The sequence below is a fragment of the Crocuta crocuta genome, unplaced genomic scaffold (genome assembly GCF_008692635.1).
Source record: "Crocuta crocuta isolate KB4526 unplaced genomic scaffold, BGI_CrCroc_1.0 scaffold111, whole genome shotgun sequence".
In the NCBI taxonomy this organism is placed as follows: domain Eukaryota; kingdom Metazoa; phylum Chordata; class Mammalia; order Carnivora; family Hyaenidae; genus Crocuta; species Crocuta crocuta.
In genome coordinates this window covers 4,521,757-4,540,755 of record NW_027527611.1, presented here as the reverse complement: position 1 = coordinate 4,540,755, position 18,999 = coordinate 4,521,757, and the positions used below count along the sequence as shown (strand labels likewise).

General features: G+C 44.0%; 1 protein-coding gene across 5 annotated transcripts; it reads left to right on the top strand.

Annotated features, from left to right (window-relative positions):
* The first annotated feature begins 628 nt into the window (after positions 1-628).
* Positions 629-18,453, top strand: LOC144238052 (uncharacterized). 5 transcript variants are annotated; one of them, XM_077771806.1, is made up of 7 exons: positions 9,270-9,344; positions 9,519-11,692; positions 11,810-11,892; positions 12,923-13,088; positions 13,693-13,819; positions 15,137-15,219; positions 15,668-18,453. In XM_077771806.1, the coding sequence occupies exons 4-7, from the start codon at positions 12,975-12,977 to the stop codon at positions 17,540-17,542; spliced, it is 2,199 nt and encodes a 732-aa protein (XP_077627932.1). In that variant the 5' UTR covers positions 9,270-9,344; positions 9,519-11,692; positions 11,810-11,892; positions 12,923-12,974; the 3' UTR covers positions 17,543-18,453. The 5 variants fall into 5 exon arrangements, with proteins under 5 accessions (XP_077627939.1, XP_077627917.1, XP_077627932.1 ...); XM_077771822.1 differs by adding an exon at positions 14,530-14,625 and having other exon boundaries at positions 9,519-11,892; XM_077771813.1 differs by lacking the exons at positions 9,270-9,344; positions 9,519-11,692 and adding an exon at positions 629-652.
* The last annotated feature ends 546 nt before the right edge of the window (positions 18,454-18,999 follow it).

Genomic DNA, 18,999 nt, shown 5'->3' with positions numbered 1-18,999 from the left:
GTGAAGCCAAGACTTTCATTCATTTATGCAAGTCTTGGGGCANTGCGTCCTAGCAGCTCACTTTCCAGTGGGTTACCGGGAACGTAGACACGCTCTGGCAGGTACGGCCGGGGGAACAGGTGTGGGGACGAAACAGCATGAGATGTCATACAACGGGGTGGTCCCTCCCCCAGCCTGGGGCCCAGGGGCCTCGCCCAGGTGACCGCGAAGGGGAGGCTTGGAGGCGGCAGGGTCTCACTGCGGGAGGATGAGAACCGCTCGGGGGTGGGTCTGGGTGAGGAACGGAGTTAGGCCAATCTCAGGGCCAGGGGCGGAGGCGGAGGCTCTGGCGCTAGTGTGCGGGGGGCGGGGGGGGAAAGCGAAGTGCAAGAATTCAAGCCCGGAGTGAGGACATGGAATGGGGCGGGGACTAGAGAAGTAGAGCTTATGCAAGGAGGGGTATGTCCGCGAGGGGCGGGGCCGGGATAGGACGTGTCCAGCGTGGGGCGGGACCTCGGGAAGGTGAGCGGAAGCGGGGCCTGTGCAGGACGTGGCCAGCGTGAGGCGGTGCTTACGCAGGGTGAGTGGGCAGGGTCGTCAGCGGAAGGGCGGGTGGTGCAGGGCGTGGACAGCGTAGGGCGGGGCCTAGCGAGGGTAAGAAGAAACCAGAAGGGTATGTAGGCGGAGGGGCGGTGCCGGTACTGGACGTCTGATACGGGGGTGGGTCCAACGGAGGGAAAGGGCGGAGGGTACGTCCGCGGAGGGGCGGGGCCTAGGGAGGACGACAGGAGGGCTCTGACTGGGTGTCAGGGATGGGGGTGCCCAGGGGTGTGTGCCGCGGCGGGGCCTGTGCCAGACGTGTTCAGGGAGGGGTGGAGCCTAGGGAGAGAGCAAAGAGCGGAGCTGTGGCGTAAACGGAGAGGCGAGGCTAATGTCCGTCGAGGCCACAGGAAGGGTCAGCGGTAACAGGACAAAAACGGAGGGGCGCGGCCAGCGTAGGACGTAGCGTGCGTGTGGCGAGGCCCGTGGAGTTTGAACTGGTACCTGAAGTGCACGTCAGCGGAGGGGCGGGACCGGTTTAGGGCGGGGTCTTCGGGGCTTCAGCGGAGACCATAGGGGACGTATGTGGAGGGGCGGGGCTGGTGCAGGACTTGAGCCAGTTCGGGAGGGACATGGGAGGGTGAGTGAGGAGGCCACGTCAGCAGAGGGGCGGGGCCCAATAAGTAGTTGGCCAGCGTGAGGCGGGGCCTAGAGAGGGGGACGCGGGAAGAGTCAACAGAGGGGCGTGCCCGGCTTAAGACGTGCCCGGCGTGAGGCAAGGCCTAGTGACGGTGAGTGGAGGGCCAGACATGGCGTCAACGGAGGGGTGTGTCCTAGGAAGGAAGGGGCGGGTCCGGGGCTGGACGTGCCTAGCGTCAGGCGTGGTCTAGAGAGAATGAGAGGGGAGGGTACGTAAGAGAACGGGCGTGGCCAGTTTAGTACGAATCCAGCGTGGTCGGGGCCTTGCGGAGGTGAGCGAAGAGCGGGAAGGGAACGTCATCCAGGGGCGTGGCCTGCGCAGACGTTGCCAGCGTGGGGCGTGGTCTAGAGAAGTTGAGCGAGTGCCCGTCCCGTGCCCGACGTGGCCAGCGTGGGGTGGGGCCTGGCAGGGGCGGGGCCCCGTTCCGCCCCGCCTTTCCGGGTCCTCCCCTCCTTCCGTCCCACGCGCCGGCAGGCTGGCCGCTCTGGTCGGTGTGGCGGCGTTTAGTGTTGGAGGGAGCCGACTCCTGCTTCCCTAGCCTCAGTGAATGTTTCGGGCAGTTCCAGGTGAGACTCAGAGCCCCGGGGCCTCCTGCATTGAACGCGCCGATGTGTCCTCGTTAGGGNCAGTGGGTGCTCAGCGGGAGGCTGAGTGTCCGGGACCTGGGGAGAAGCGTGGGTGCCACCGAGATTCGCTTTTGGTCGTTAGGTCGTCGGTGTTGTCGCTTCACGTTTTCATGGGGCGACTCCCCGAGGCATCTGAAGATTTTTTTCTTTTTTTGAGAAGTAATGGGATATTCTTTTATTTCTTTTCTTTTCATTTAGAGAGAGTGCAAGTGGGGGAGGGGCAGAAGGAGGGACAGAATCCCAAGCAGGCTGCACACCCAGCGCGGGGCCGATGCAGCGCTGAATCGCAGACCCTGGGATGATGACCTAAGACAAAATCTAGAGTCTGTTGCTCAGTCGTGGGAGCCACCCTGGCGCCCGAGAAGTATGGGATATTTTAATCACTGTTTTTGTTTTCTATTTCTTAATGTGTTATGTCAAGTTGCGGTAATGAATGAGGCTTGTAAAATGGATACCATTTATGAAGATGTGGTTTTGCTTTTTATTAATGAAAATTCAATTTTTCAATATCTGAGGACCTATATGATAGGGATGTTACTTGTTTCCCATTGTTAACCTTAAAAATAAACCTGCCAGGGGGCGCCTGGGTGGCTCAGTCCATGGGCATCGGACTCTGGATTTCTCAGGCCTTGATGCAATGGTCATGGGATCGAACCCCAAATCGGGCTCCACCCTGAGCGTGGAGACTGATTGAATTTTCTCTCTCCCTGTGCCCCTCTTCCCTCCCCTGCGAGAGGGAGCGCTTGCTCCCTCCCTCCCTTTTACCCTCTCTCTCTTAGGAAAAAAAAAAAAAACCTTGTTATTTTAGTAGCAACTGATGGAGTTATTTGAGAATGAATAAAAGAGAATTGCAATCTGGGACAAACAAGCTTTAGAAAAATTGTAGGGAACACGGGAACCAAGGGGAGGAATGCTTTTTTAAGGAAAAAGGGGTAATGTGGGAAGCTTGCTGTGAACCTCAAGTCCATTATAGTTAACTGAGAGTTTGTAGTGTATTGGCTTCTCACTGCCTGAACTGGTGTCCTGGGGGATAAGGAAAGCATCTCTTCCTCCTGCTGGAGTTGTTGAGTAGTATCCACATGCAAGGTCAAGTCCCTGAAGGGTCCAGTCCCTCTTCCTCTTGGGTCTCCAATTGACTGTTAAAGGGTGTGAAAGTTTTACCTGCCACATCTCCCCATTCCCCACTCCATTTTAGGGTGGTTTCCTATTACTAGGTTTCACACCATAAACATTAAAAATCAGTAAGCAAATTGGGTTTTCAAATTTCAGTAGCTTCATTTATATCTTTTTTAAAGTTTTATTTATTTTGAGAGAGCATGAACAGGGGAGGGGCAGAGAGAGAGAGAGAGACAAAGATCCCATGCAGGCTCCGTGCTGTCAGCACAGAGCCCGATGTGGGGCTCAAACTCACAAGCCATGAGATCATGACCTGAGCAAAATCAGGAGTTATATGCTCAACCCACTGAGGGCTCCCCCCACCCCGGGTGCCCCAATGTACAGTTCATAAACCTTAAGATGAAGGTGTAGGTTAATATCTCTTTTTTATGTTTCCTTTAGAAAATCTGATCCTGGTTGGAACTAGGCAGTACCTAATTCCAACTACTCATACTGAGTAACTTCTCCAAGATTAATTACAAGAGAAGACACCTCTGGCTCTCTCAACTTTTTTTTTTAATAGTTTCTTTTTTTAATCTTTATTTATTTTTGAGAGAGAGCAAGCAGGGGTGAGACAGAGAGAGGGAGACAGAGGATCCAAAGCTGTCTCCATGCTAACCTCAGAGAGCCCAGCATGGGGCTCAAACTCAGGAAACATGAGATCATGACCTCACCCAAGGTCATATGCTTAACCAACTGAGCCACCCAGGTGCCCACTTTCTCAAAACTTTTAAGTTGATTTATTTATTTTTAATGTTTTATTTATTTTTGAGACAGAAAGAGACAGAGCATGAACAGGGATGGGGGGGGGGACACAGAATCTGAAGCAGGTTCCAGGCTCTGAGCTGTCAACACAGAGCCCGATGTGGGGCTTGAACCCACAAACTGTGAGATCATGACGTGAGCCGAAGTCGGACACTCAACCGACTGAGCCACCCAGGCACCCCAAGTTGATTTAATATTAGTATTTGAACTCAAAACAATTCAGAAATTGGAAGATATTTTTCTGTTAAGCCACAGAACAGTGACCAAAATGGAGTTCCTAAAAAGAAGGGGACCCAGTGCTCCTCCTGGTCTCTGAATCTACATTCTCCTGGGCTCAGCTTACTTCCCTGAGACCTGTTGGGAATTGGACTCCATTAAGGAGCCAGGACTTTACATTGGTGGTAAAGTGGCCTTGACATTTGGACTCTCTGTTTGGTTTTCTTCATCCCTATCTGCTTACCTAGGAGTCAAATGATGGAATTCTGTCTGTGTGACCCATCCAGCCTCCAGACCACCTTCTCCATCAAATCTTCAACGTTTAGGTGAATACATAATATGTACTTGGGAGTCTCCACATAAGATGGAGTGAGTTTTCTTGGGTCTGTGTGGGGTGCATATCTCCCCATGAGTAACTGAGCCCGTAAGGTGGGTGTCTTGAGGAAACCAAACTCTGTATACAGTGTCTTCAAGTCTCTGTTTTCTTGGGTCCTTTTTTCCAGGAGAAAATTCATCCCTACAAAAGTACTGTTTATTCTAATGGGAACTATTATTAAACCACTTTTCATTGAGGTTACAAGTTATTTCACATAATTCTGTGAATTTTGACTTGTGCATGGGCATTTTCATGTGTGAATCTTTGCATGTTATCAAAAGTCTCTGAGGTAAAAGCTCTGTGAACACATGTCTACAGAGCATACACACACAAACCGCAGGTAGCATTTGCTGAAATGCAGTAGCTGGTCAAAGCTGGGGATTATTGATGCTTTCATGGCATGGAGATCAGTGATGGGTGATGTCAGCTGACTCAACACATGAAAGATCACCTTGGTGGTCTGTAGAGACTCAAAAGAATGACCAACCTGATAAGTTGAAGATAATGTCTCCTCTCACCTGAATGACCATTGTCCTGTGACTGAATGTTAACACTGAGAATGGATAACTGAGACAAAAATCAGGATGCCAGAACTTCCAAATGACCCACCACTCCCCTATTGAAACCTTGAGCCACTCTGCCTCTTCCTGGCACCTGGAAATAACATCTGTTTCTCAGTTATCTCGTTGACTTATATCAAAGAAGCTTGCCTTTTCCAGTTAAAAGCCCTGTAGATATCAAAGATGCATAAAAACTAGCGACATAAGGACTAGGATACCCTGGGACATCTTTGGGAATTATGTATCTACAGAGCAGAGCCTAGGGATCTGATGATTCTGTTACTATTTTCTGGAATGAACACTGCTTATATTCTGTCTGATTAAGACTAATTATCTGGCACTGCGAAGTTAAAGGGTAGAAGGAACCAGGGGCACCTGGCTGACTCAGTTGAAGAAACTGCTTCAGCTCAGGTCATGATCTCACGGTTCTTGGATTCAAGCCCCACAGTGGGCTCTGTGCTGACAGCTCAGAGCCTGGAGCCTGCTTCGATTCTCTCTCTCTCTCTCTCTCTCTCTCTCTCTCTCCCTCTCCCTCCCTCTCTCTCTCTCTCTCTCCCCCCTGCTCGCACTCTCTCTAAATAAATAAATAAAACATTGAAACATAATAATAATTTTAAAAAGGATACAAGGAACCAAGAGTAGGAAGCCAATTATCTCAGACCCAATTTAAGTATCTCTATCTTACTACTTTAAGATCACTGTCTGCCTTCTCCACTCTGCCTCAGATAGCATTATTTTGGGATGAATATAAGGAGCTCTTTCTCAGTAATTGTATCTTAATGCTTCTATCCATTTTCCTTTCACAAAGAAGCTTCCATGTTGTCTTTTGTTTGCCTTAAAAGTACACAAACTGTTTTTAATACTTTTTGCCAGCGGTAAACACAGCACAAAACAAAAGATATATAATAAATGTTGAAAGAGCTAATAAGCTGTCACCTAAAGATGTTACTGTGACTTTCTCTCCCAGTGCCTAGACCCACTCGCAAATTCACAGTACTGTTTGGCATGTCCCACCTCCAGGTATTTGCATTTGCCTGCTCTTCTCTGCCTGGGTCTTCCCCAGATCTCATCGTGAAGGACTACCACTATCATTTGTCTTTACTTTCTCAGAACCTCATTCTCTGAAAACGTTTTCAAAACAAACAACTTTTCATACTTTTTTCTTTTTTTTATACTTTTAATGAAAAAAATTTTTGATGTTTATTTCTGAGAGAGAGAGAGAGAGAGACAGCATGAACAGGGGAGGGTCAGAGAGAGAGGGAGACACAGAATCTAAAACAGGCTCCAGGCTCTGAGCTAGCTGTCAGCACAGAGACCAACACAGGGCTCGGCTCGAACCCATGGACTGTGAGATCATGACCTGAGCTGAAGTCGGACGCTTAACCGACTGAGCCTCCCAGGTGCCCCAGACAACCTTTAAAGTATTTTGAGGATTATTTCAACTGTTTCATATTTAGAACTGTGCCTAGGGGAGCCTGAGTGGTTCAGTAGGTTAAGCGTCCAACTTTTGCTCAGGTCATGATCTCATGGTTTATGGGTTCAAGCCCAATGTCTGGCTTTGTGCTGACAGCTTGGAGCCTGGACCCTGATTCAGATTCTGTGTCTCCTGGTCTCTCTGCCCCCCCCACCGCTCATTCACTTGCTTGCTCTCGCTCGCTCTCTCTCAAAAATTAATAAACTTTTTTTTTTTTTTAAAGAACTTTGCCTACAATTCAAAGAGGGGAATCTCTTATCTGTTTTTGGTTGTATTTTTCTTTCCTCTAGAAATCTTTGTAAGCTTTCATTCCTGTATAATTTGTCAGTCTTCTGGGTCATGCATCCATATGTCTGAGACCCCACTGCCCCTGGCATTCTGCGGAATGGATGCTGTGTTAGCAGGCATGAAAACTACAGTAATCTTACTGTCCATTTCCATCACAGCTCCTGGGTGACCAGGTACTTGTCAGTGAATAGTGATACTGTGAAAAGGGGGGTGTTTTGGGTTTTTGTTTTTTTTTTTTCTGAGCACTAGGTCTCAACAGTGGGCTTAAAATACTCAGCAAACCACATTCTGAACAGGTGTTCTGTCATCCAGCCTTTGTTGTTCCGTTGATGGAGGACAGACAGGGTAGATCTATATCATCCCTAGGGGCCCCAGGATTTTCAGGATGGTACACGGGCATTGGCTTCAGCTCAGTCACCAACTGCATTAGCTCCTAACAAGAGTCAGACTATGCTTTGCAGCTTTGAGCCAGCCACAGACTTCTCCCTGACGTTGAAAGTCCTCGATGGTATCTTCTTCCAACAGAAGGCTTCTATTAGATTCTCCAAGTTAAAAGCTGTTGGTCAGTGTAGCTACCTGCATGCATTGTCTCAGCTAGATCCTCTGGATAACTGGCTACAGCTTCTACATCAGCACTTGATGTCTCACCTTGAAGTTTTATGTTGTGGAGACGACTTCTGTCCTTACTCCCACCAACCATCCTCTACTCACTTCAGACGGCTTCTGAAGCTTCCTCAACTCCCTCAGCCTTCAGAGAATTGAAGAGAGTCAGGGCCTTGCTCTGAATTAGGCTTTGCTTTAAGAGAATGTTGATCTATCCAGACCTCAAACCTCCATACTGCAATAGGTCTGTCTCAATTCACTTTTTTTTAATGTTTATTTATTGTTGAGATAGAGACCGATCACGAGCAGAGGAGGGGCAGAGAGAGACACACACATGCTCTGAGCTGTCAGCACAGAGCCTGACATGGGGCTGGATCCCACAAACTGTGAGGTCATGACCTGAGCTGAAGTTGGATGCTCAACTGACTGAGCCACCCAGGTGCCCCTCACTTCACATTCCTAGCACCCGTGTGTTCACTGGAGTAGTACTTTTAATTTCCTTCAAGGACTCTTCTTTTGCATTCACAACTTGGCCGACTGTTTGGCATAAGAGACCTAGCTTTCATCCGATCTCTGCTTTCAGCATGCCTTCCTCACAAAGCTCATTAATTTTAGCTCTTGATTTAATGTGAGAGACCTTGAACACTTGGGAGGCCAGTGTAGACTTATTAATTGGCCTGATATCAATACTTGTGTGTGTCATGGAACAGAGGCCCAAGGAGAGGGGGAGGGGAGCAGCTGATAAGTGGAGCTATCAGAATACACACGACACTTAGTGATTAAGTTAGCCATCTCCTATGGGCACAGCTCAGGGCACCCCAAAACATTTGCAATAGTAACATAAAGATCACTTAGCACAGACACAGTAACAAATATGATAGTGAAAATATTTTAAATATCGTGAGAATTAACAAAATGGGACACAGAGCTAGCAACACAAGAAATTAGTGCTGGAAAATGGCACCAATCAACATGGCACTGCCACACACCATTGTGAAAAGCAGTATCTGTAAGGCACAATAAGACACGGTGTGCCTACCTCTGGTAAGACCGTAAGGGGAAGAAGTTCTGTATCCTTGTAGGCCCAGGCCACTGCCTTCAAACCCCCCTACTCTTCATCTCCTGAAGGGCAAATGAAGTTCAGAGCTGACCCTTCATCTTCTCCAAGTCAGATTTCCTTGACATCCTACTGACTGCCATGCTCTACACGCTTCAAAATACGATAGGCTTCATGAATAAATTATACTTTTAATGTTCATAACTAATTGAGTAATATGAAAAAGTATATACATCTTAGGACCTGTCTTCATATGTCAAAGAATAAATTACTGAGGAAAAACCAGGCAATATATTTTCATTTCAGGCACAGGCGTTTGGTTCCAAAAAGAACACTTTGTCTTTTTTCTTCTTCTTAAAGTGTTTGTATCAAATATAAAAATGAACCTAGAGTAACTCTCAGAAGGGAGCATTATTTTTACAGCAGACATTTAAGGTAACCAAGTTCTCATTTCCTGGTTCTCTGACACGTTCCCACTTGCCAGCCTCGTCACACTGCACCATCCTTGAGGCAGTGAGAAAGGAGTGTCTGCGGTAGGAGACTGTGGACAAGGCTTGTGCCAGGCAGAGAGTGGAGCTCTGTTACAGAGTAAAAAGGATACATTACCAGATCCTGTGTTGTGTAATGCTTCATTTAGGAGAAATCATTTAAAGAATTTTTTTTTTTAAAGAAAACTTTTGGAACAGACTCATAAAGGGTATCATATCTTTTAGGAAAACTTGTGGAAAATACAAGTATTTTAGTTAAATTCTTAAACACTTATTTGAGCAAAGCTTTAGAAATCCTCATGGAAAAGCAAACCATGAGAGACTCTTGAATACTGAGAAACTGAGGGCTGATGGGGCTGNAAAAAAAAAAAAAAAAAAAAAAAGTCCACAAGGAAGTAGGTAAGAATATTATTAGAGACTCCACCACCCCCCCTCCCTGCAAGGTAACAGAACTTGTATCATATTGCTGATAGAAATGAAACCTGTATCCCAGGGGGTGGGAGCAGACTACAGTCAGGTGAGTTGGGGGACTNAACCATGAGAGACTCTTGAATACTGAGAAACTGAGGGCTGATGGGGCTGGGGGAGAGGGAAAGGGGGATGATGGGGATGGAGGAGGGCATTTGTGGGGATGAGCACTGGGTTATATGGAAATCAACTTGCCAATAAACTATTTAAGGAAAAAAAGNAGGTGAGTTGGGGGACTGGACAGGGAGGCAGGCTAGTGGATTTCTGAAGATGGTGGCAGGTCTAAAGACCCTACTTGTAAGGCTAGTGTGAAAACAGGGAAGAAATTAAAGCTGGAGAGTGTTATAAAATAAGACGTGTTTGTAAGTGATATCAGCCCCACCCAGTAGCCTCTGGGGAGGGACGTGGTTCCTGGAAGTTGAACTCTATAAACACTCTTGAACACCCAGGTTTGCAGTGTGGAGACCAACTTCTGGGCTGGTGAGAGCTTCCATTTGCCCACCTCCATGGGGATGGCGGGACCTTGCACTGGGGACCCTTCTGGACCTCACCCCGTGTACCTCTTCCTCTGGCTGTTCATCCTTAAAATAAACCAGTAAAACCAAGTAAAGTGTTGTCCTAAATTCTGTGAGTCATTCTAGAAAATTATCAAACCTAATTTGAGGGGTTGTGGGAACCCTAGAATCTACAGTGCTCTCGGCAGAAATGTGGCAGCTTGGACACTACATTTGTGGCTGGCATCTGAAGGAGAGGAAGTCGCATGGGGCTGACTTTGAACTTGTGGGATCTGATGGTAACTCCGGGAAGATGGTGTCAGAGTTGAACTGAATCCTTGGACACCCAGGCCATCTCAGAGAATTGAGTTATTGGTGTGAAGAAAATTACTTACGCAAATTTTTAGATTTTGAGAAATCTATGACTGTTGGCTGTTACAGGGTGTCATGTACTATTAAGTAGGTGGAAGAAAAGGATGTATAAGGAAGGTAAGGAGGCATAACTAACAAAATAATGATTTTTATCTCAGATATTATTGAGCATGAGCCATGTAACCAGGCATTGGGATAGGTTCTGCATATGCACTTGTCATAAAGCTGCTTTTTTTTTTTTTTACCTCCCTTGGATGCATGAAGAAAGGATACATGGGGATTGAGGTGGGCAGTAAAAGTGATGGAAACGGGCTGATAGACTTCAAGTGGTGTCAGTAGAATGTAGGTCCCCAGGTTTGGAGAGCGTGGGCATGGGGAGTGATTCTGTGGGCGAACTGGAAAGACAGAGGCTGTGGTTGCTGGAGGGATCTAGGATTCTTCATCTGACAGGGGGCAATCCTGGTAAGACCTGGCAGGAGGCTGTACCCCCTAAGAAGACCATGTTTAGAAATCTGAGTTTGGGGAAATATAATTGAAATTCTACCTGTATCATTCCTTAGCCGTGTAATATTTTCATATTTCTAAGGCTTTCTAAAACTGTGTTCATATCATTTGTTCATGCCATTCCAGACTCTAATAATAAAATACTTGGCGGCTTCAGCAACCCACATTTGTTTTTCACAGTTCTGGAGCCTGGAACTCCCAGGACCAAGGTGTCAGCAGACTCAGTACTCACTGATGGACCGGTTCCTGGCTTGCAGGAGCCTGCCTTCTCAATGTGTGCCAACATGGTAGAGACAGAGAGCTGTGGTCTGTTCCTCTTAGAATGATTCCAGTCCTTTCACGGGGGACCTCTTCTCATGACCTCATCTAAACCTATTAACCTCCCAAATGCCCCACCTCTGCATACCATCATATAGGGAATTAGGGCTTTGACATATGGATTTGGGTGGGGGTGGAGGGGACACAGGCATTCAGTCCATAACAGTGACTATACTGAAATCAGCAGAGTCTTTGTGAGGATTAAATTCAGTGAATGTTTTTAAGGTTCCAAGCAGAGAGTCCTTTTTATTACACTTTATTATTGTCTTCTTATTTTGGGGCTCGAGGTGTAAGGAGGTGAGTTACATCTACTTTTCCTTATGATATAATGTCATTTTATCATGAAAGAGTTTACGGTACATTTAAATAAAAGATTCATGAAGAGCTATGGTGTCATTTGTGGTAATGACTAATGTAGGACAATAATCCCGTTATAACTTTACTAAAATGTCAGATTGAACAAATATATTTCCTTGTAAAATCTTTGCATTGTACGTTTTCTATCCTAGGGACTTTTAGGTTTGGGGTTCAGGGAGGGAATTAAATATCCTTATGAAAATGTAGTTAATTTAGAAATAATGATTTTGATTTTTGTGTCTGAAAACAGAAAAGAATATTCCTATTTTATTGACTAGCAACAGTAGCCAAAGCCTTGTCACTTCTGATCCAAGCGGAAGTGAGAGCTCCACCACCTCTCTCAGGGCACGTGGTGTGTTCTTGTAGGGGGAGCTGGGGGGTTGCTTGCAGGCACATCAGGGATTCGTGATCGGGGGTCTGGGAATTGTGCGTAAGACTGGAGTCTCTTGGCTTCTCTCTCCTTGCCCAGCTTTTCCTGCATACAGTTTGCACTCTGAGTGGAAATCCAGAGGAAGAGACGCGGTGGCCGAACCCTTGATGATGCAACTGCAGGTGAGTGGATATGTGATCCTTCTCCCGAATGAAGCCTCTGTTGCCTGTGGCTGGGAAGGCTTCTCTTGGCCTGAGTCTTCTAAGTGCATCCAGGCAGTATTCAAGGATCTGGGCTCTACTTCATTGTTCCCAGGACGCACGGATGCTTTTTTGGTAGGTCAGGGATGGATCGGGAAGTAATCTCCTTCCTCATATTTACACCAGTGCATCTCATTCTCCATTAAGAATGTCCTTGCAGGAGGGGCACCTGGGTGGCTTAGTCGGTTGAGCGTCCGACTTTCGCTTAGGTCATGATCTCGCGGTTCGTGGGTTTGAGCCCCGCGTCGGGCTCTGTGCTGACTGCCAGCTCGGAGCCTGGAGCCTGTTTCAGTCTGTGACTCCCTCTCTCTCTGACCCTCCCCTGCTCACGCTGTCTCTCTCTCTCTCTCTCCTAGAAATAAATAAAACATTTAAAAAAAATTAAAAAAGAATGTCCTTGCAGGAAAGAAATGTGCAGAGTTTTCTTTCCTTATCTAGTTTTCCCAACCAGAGTGGACTTGGTTGGGAAATTACTTACCCATGGACCTTAGTAGTGGGTGCAGTGGGCCTAGCACGTGGTCCCAGGTGCTAGAGATGAGCAGGACCAGCAATTTACAGTCCACTGAAGAGGCAGGAGTTCCAGCCAATCAGCTCTACAGTTTCCCAGAGAACACAAGAAACATTTGTATATGAGAAGAATCAGTAATCGTTTATTTTCCTCTCAGTTTTAAGCTTACTATAAAGGTTTGGAAACACAGTTGACTATAGAAACTTCCAAAGATGACTAAATCCTCTTTACTATCCTTTCCCATTTTACCCACTTTCCCTTCTCTGTAATTAAACTTTATTAAAATTGGAAATCCGAAAACAATGCCTTGTGGGGTATTGAAAAAGTTAACTCTGCATTTCACAGAAAATGTATAGAAATTAGCGTACAACTTAGAATCTTGCAATGTTGACAAGACAAAGAGAGGCTACAACTAATGAAGTGTATTCTATTGCCTTTGTACAGAAAAACAGGACTGACATACAGAGTATTGATGCAGTGATCCTTGGTTTTAAGAATGGAGAACTCACTGCAGGAGAGATCACTGTGGGGCCATCCTTCGGACGAGCCATCTCAGGAGCCCCTAACCGGACCACAGGACCTGTCTGCCATGATATCTTATAAAGAACAAGTGAGTTTTTAGATGATAGGTGCCACTTTGTGACCCCAAGTTCTGCATAAAAGTTGTTCATACTACAGACTGCTGGGCATTGCTTCATAGTTCTCTATCTTTGGTATTAACTTACCTATCACTTGTACATATCAAGTGTGTGCTGTAAAAGCATCTGCACATAGCTCATTGGATATTTCTGTCTCCCTCTCTTTATTTATTTATTTATTTATGTTTTTAGTAATTTCTACAGCAAACATGGGGCTAAGAATCTTACTCTCTTCCAACTGAGCCTGCCAGTGCTTTTCAATAGTACTATTTAACCTAGGATATAATCGCCAACCAGGGAGTCAAAATTACCAGATTATTGGAAAATTGACAGGTTATTTCATATTGAGAGTCCTTTATGATGAGTCTCATTGAATGAATAATTGTGTATTTCTTTTTTAACGCATCTGAAAGGCAGAAAGCAGATCAGCACAAGATGAGATTTGATATGAACCACGAATAGTGTTTTGAGCTTTCTATACATACAGCTCTCCCCTCTGCTATCACTATTTTATTGACAGCTATGCCCTAGGGATTGTTCAGCCTGGCCCTACTAAGACAATATTTGATATTGTAGGAATCTGTGACCTTCAAAGATGTAGCTGTAGACTTTACCCAGGAAGAGTGGGCCCTAATGGACACATCTCAGAGAACACTGTACAGAGATGTGACGCTGGAGAACATTAGTCATCTGGTCTCTGTGGGTGAGTCTGTCGCCATCTATTCATCCATCCATCCATCCATCCATCCATCTTTTTATTATTAATCTTGTATCCAGGAAAGCTTCCACATTTTCTAATACAGCTGTCTGCCCTAACTCATATTCTTTTTTAGCATTTCCAACTACTAGACGGAATTTGTAACTTTCTTTACTTTCATCATGTGCGTTACATGATAATTTGAATATAGTCTTCTTGGCCACAGGTGTGTATCTTCCAGGACCTAGAACAATGCTGGGAATACAGTGAATATTTTTTGAATGACTACATAAATATCTAAGTATTTTCTGTCCTGGGCAGTTTGGTGAAGCATGAGCACAGTAGAAAATATAACATTTTGTATCACTTTCCATGTAAATCTCCACAGAATATACTGACGGAACTTATGTTCATTGTATTCCTTTGAAAATAATGTTCACCCCTTGTGAGGACATTTACTTCCTTCTGGATGCAAACACTAAGCCTTCTGCACTCTCTCAGCTTGGGTAGAAACATCAACAATCAGAGATCTTAGTGTATTTGGGTGCAGTGTTAGCCTGAGAACATTTATCCATATTTTTAGTGTTCAAGGTGTTATTCTCTGGGCTGTACTTCAACGCTCACGATGTTCTTCCTCAGGAGCCTGTACAGTAGAATATCAGGCGCTGTTCTCAGCAAGAAATTGCAAATTCACATACCATTCTTCATTGATATAGGGTGTCATTTCTTCAGATCATATGTAATCTCCCAGTGGGAGCAAAGAGGGGAGCTGTGGAGGGAAGAAAGAGGACCTCCCCAAAGTTGGAGTCCAGGTGAGCTGCAGACATGCGCTCAGTGTGAGAAGGCTAGTGAGTAAGCAGGGTCTTATTAATGTCAGTGCAGATTTCCTAGAGTGAACGACAGCTTCAGAAACTGTGAGTGGCCATTGAGACAACATTCCTTAAATTATGTCATTATTTGTCCGGCATCAACTTCTCTTCATGTACCTATACTTACATTTCATCTCAGGCAAGCTATGTTCCTGTCCTTATTGGAGGTCAAATTTCACATTGTGGTCTTTGTCATGATTTCTGGTCTCTTTAAGGATTTCCACTCTGATATTCTCTGCGACAGCCCTTCGTTATATTATTTTCCTTTAACTTAAACAGAATTTTGTTCTAATCATACTATTCTAAAATGTATCTCTATTCACCAGTATTTTCCTCAATTTCACATTATTTGGTCATATGTGCTTACCTGGTTTTGTACGTTTTTCAACACTTTAATCCCCCTACTCTACTAAAGGTGTTTCTTTGGTTTATTTCTTTTTTTCAATTATTTTAGGCATGAAAAACAGCCATAACAAGCAAGAAATAATATCTATGCAAGATATCTGCACGAAGGACCCACCTAACTGCTGGACAGTAGTAAGTTTCATGAGGACAAACTTTGCCTATCCATGTTCATGGCCTAGGAAAAGCCTAAGTTCTCGATTGAGGAGAATCATATAACAAGTTTTATAGTTTGCTATAAGTATCTTCCCACAGAATGTGACTGAAAATTTAAATCTGAGGAAGAAATAAGCCTGGATTTAAGCTGTAATTGTTCTGATAAGTAGAGAATTGCATAACCATGGTTTATTGGCATGACTCAGTGATATCTTAAAAAACACTCAGCCCTCCAATAAAGATGCTACCAAGGGTAAAAATCTTTGTGCATGCTGGAGATGAACACTGCATGTGCATGTAAGTGATCTTGGGAGGTTTTAGTTGGAGATTATCTCTGAATGGTCAGCCTGGAATTCATAGGTAGAGAACTGGATGCATGCATTTTTTAAAGAAGTCCTATAACAGTCTCTCATCTCTTTCACAACAGCAGAAATGTCACGCAGGAGAAGACCTGTCTTTATATAGTGGATATGATGACATCTTCACTCACACCTACACATTGACTCAACATGTCTTAACTCACACTGTACGGAAACCTTATAAATGTAATGAATGTGGAAAACATTTCACCCGAAATGCCAACCTTCGTACCCATAAAATAACTCACACAGGAGAGAATCCATTTGCTTGTACTCAGTGTGGGAGGCGCTTCAGGTATTTTTCATCTTTAACTAGACATAAGCGAATTCATACAGGAGAGAAGCCTTATGAATGTCGTCTGTGTGGGAAGAACTTTGTTCGAAGTTCCATTAAACGACATGAGAGAACTCACACTGGAGAGAAACCATATAAATGTCATCTATGTGGAAAAGGCTTCGTGACAAGGTCTAATCTTCGAGAACATGAGAGAACACACACTGGAGAGAAACCATATACATGTCATCAGTGTGGAAAAGCTTTTGTTACAAGCTCTAATCTTCGAGAACATGAGAGAACTCACAGTGGAGAGAAACCATATAAATGTCATCTATGTGGAAAAGCCTTTGTTCAGAGCTCTTGTCTTAGAGACCATGAAAGAATTCATACTGGAGAGAAACCATATAAATGTCCTATATGTGGAAGAGCCTTTGTTACAAGTTCTTGTCTTCGAAAACATGAGAGAACTCACACTGGAGAGAGACCATATGCATGTCATCTATGTGGAAAAGCCTTTATTCAAAGCTCTAATCTGAGAGACCATGAGAGAACTCACACTGGAGAGAAACCATATACATGTCATCTATGTGGAAAAGCCTTTGTTACAAGCTCTAATCTTCGAGAACATGAAAGAACTCACAGTGGAGAGAAACCATATAAGTGTCATCTATGTGGAAAAGCCTTTGTTCAAAGCTCTTATCTTCGAGACCATGAGAGAACTCACACCGGAGAGAAACCATATAAATGTCATCTTTGTGGAAAAGCTTTTGTTACAAGCTCTTGTCTTAGAAAACATGAGAGAACTCACACTGGAGAGAAACCATATACATGTCATCTATGTGGAAAATCCTTTGTTCAAAGTTCTAATCTTCGAGAACACGAGAGAACTCACACTGGTGAGAAACCATATAAATGTCATCTGTGTGGAAAAGCCTTTGTTACAAGCTCTAATCTTAGAAAACACGAGAAAACTCACACTGGAGAGAAACCATATACATGTCATCTCTGTGGAAAAGCCTTTGTTCAAAGCTCTTATCTTCGAGAACATGAGAGAATTCACACTGGAGAGAAACCATATACCTGTCATCTATGTGGAAAAGCCTTTGTTCAAAGCTCTTGTCTTCGAAAACATGAGAGAGCTCACACTGGAGAGGAACAATATATATGTCACCTCTGTGGAAAAGCCTTTGTTACAAACTCTGATCTCAGAGACCATGAGGGAACTCACACTGGAGAGGAACAATATATATGTCCTCTCTGTGGAAAAGCCTTTGTTACAAACTCTGATCTCAGAGACCATGAGGGAACTCACACTGGAGAGGAACAATACATATGTCATCTTTGTGGAAAAGCCTTTGTTACAAGCTCTGATCTTAAAGACCATGAGGGAACTCACACTGGAGAGGAACAATACATCTGTCATTTATGTGGAAAAGCCTTTGTTACAAGATCTGATCTTAGAGACCATGAGGGAACTCACACTGGAGAGGAACAATATATATGTCATCTATGTGGAAAAACCTTTGTTACAAGATCTGATCTTAGAGACCATGAGGTTACTCACACTGGAGAGGAACCATATCCATGTCATCTATGTGGAAAAGCCTTTGTTACAAGATCTGATCTTAGAGACCATGAGGGAACTCACTTTAATTATAGTGAATGAACACGGAAGTGCCTTCAGCCACAGCTCTAATCTAAAATCAACCAGAAGACTCATGTGGGGGAAGTTCTATGGCCATATGCATTATGGACATGCATTTATTTTTAATTTACTCTTACACAACACGAGTGAACTGCATTTGGAGGAACCCTATATTTATATTCAAGGAGGAAGAGACATTAGCTGGTCTCTGATCATGGGGTGCACAAGAAAATCAAGTATGAATAATAATCTAATCTCCCATATATGGGAAATTACACAGGAAAATCTTTACAGAAGGAGATCACTCCAGGAGAAAAACTGAAAAATTAATGCTGGAGAACTTAATCATTGTTATATGCATGAAAAAAAACTTGACTAGTAGAAACATTATTGTAGGCATGTGAAGTTTCACACTCTATATAATAGTGAATGAATGGAAGTCTTCATTGATTTTTAATTCCTTAGTCAATATGTAGTTTCTCGCACTGTATATATACCATTGCTAAATTCAGATGAAAGGTTAGACTTTGCATTAGAAATCCCTAACTAGGAAAAACATTTATCAAGAAGGTCTTAATACAGTTTAGACATTAATTTGTAATTTTACCTGACAACCTATTATTATAAAAATGTAAGAAAAGTATGTAGGACTGACATCATCTGGGAATTCTAAATTCAGATTTTTGTAACAATGACTTGTTTTCAATTGGAGTATTTCTTGGAACTGCATATGAAGCAAAGGTGTTGCTAAAAAGTCCATGATGTTGGTCAGGACCTATTTTTCATGCAGCAGTAGTAAATATGATGGTTGGACTCAACTAGAAAGTATCTTTAAATATTAAACTGAAAAACAACACATGATGCGTCATTACTACATATTGTTAACCATGTATGTAGGTTGTAATGATGAATTAAAGATTGTTACATAGATAGTTTGTGACTGAATTCTGTATAAATTTTTATTTTAAAATGCCAATATTGAGACAATGGAGGGTATTACATAACCATAAGGGAGTCCACTCAACAAGAGGATATAACATGTAAATATTTATGCGCTCAACATAGGAGCATCTATATATATAAAACAAATCTGAACAGATGTAAAGGGAGAGACAGGTATGCAAAAGAAGGGGGATGTTAATACACACTTTCATCAATGAATGAATCGTTCAGACAAAATCAGAAAACATCAACCATCAGTGACACATTAGATGAGATGGCCTTCACAGAGGTACACCACACACTTCATCCAAAAGCAGCAGAATAACACTTCACAGTGTTGTGACATTCTCCAGAATTGGTCATAGTTAGTACCAGTGGGTAATTTTTCCTTATCCAAGACATGTAATTATCGCTCTTCCTATTCGAAAAACCCCCTGCTTTCACCCCACAGATGGGACACTTTTCTGGTTACTGCTGGAATTGGTATCCCCAAACTGCAATTCTTTAATCCTAAATAAACACTCACCTGCTTCTTG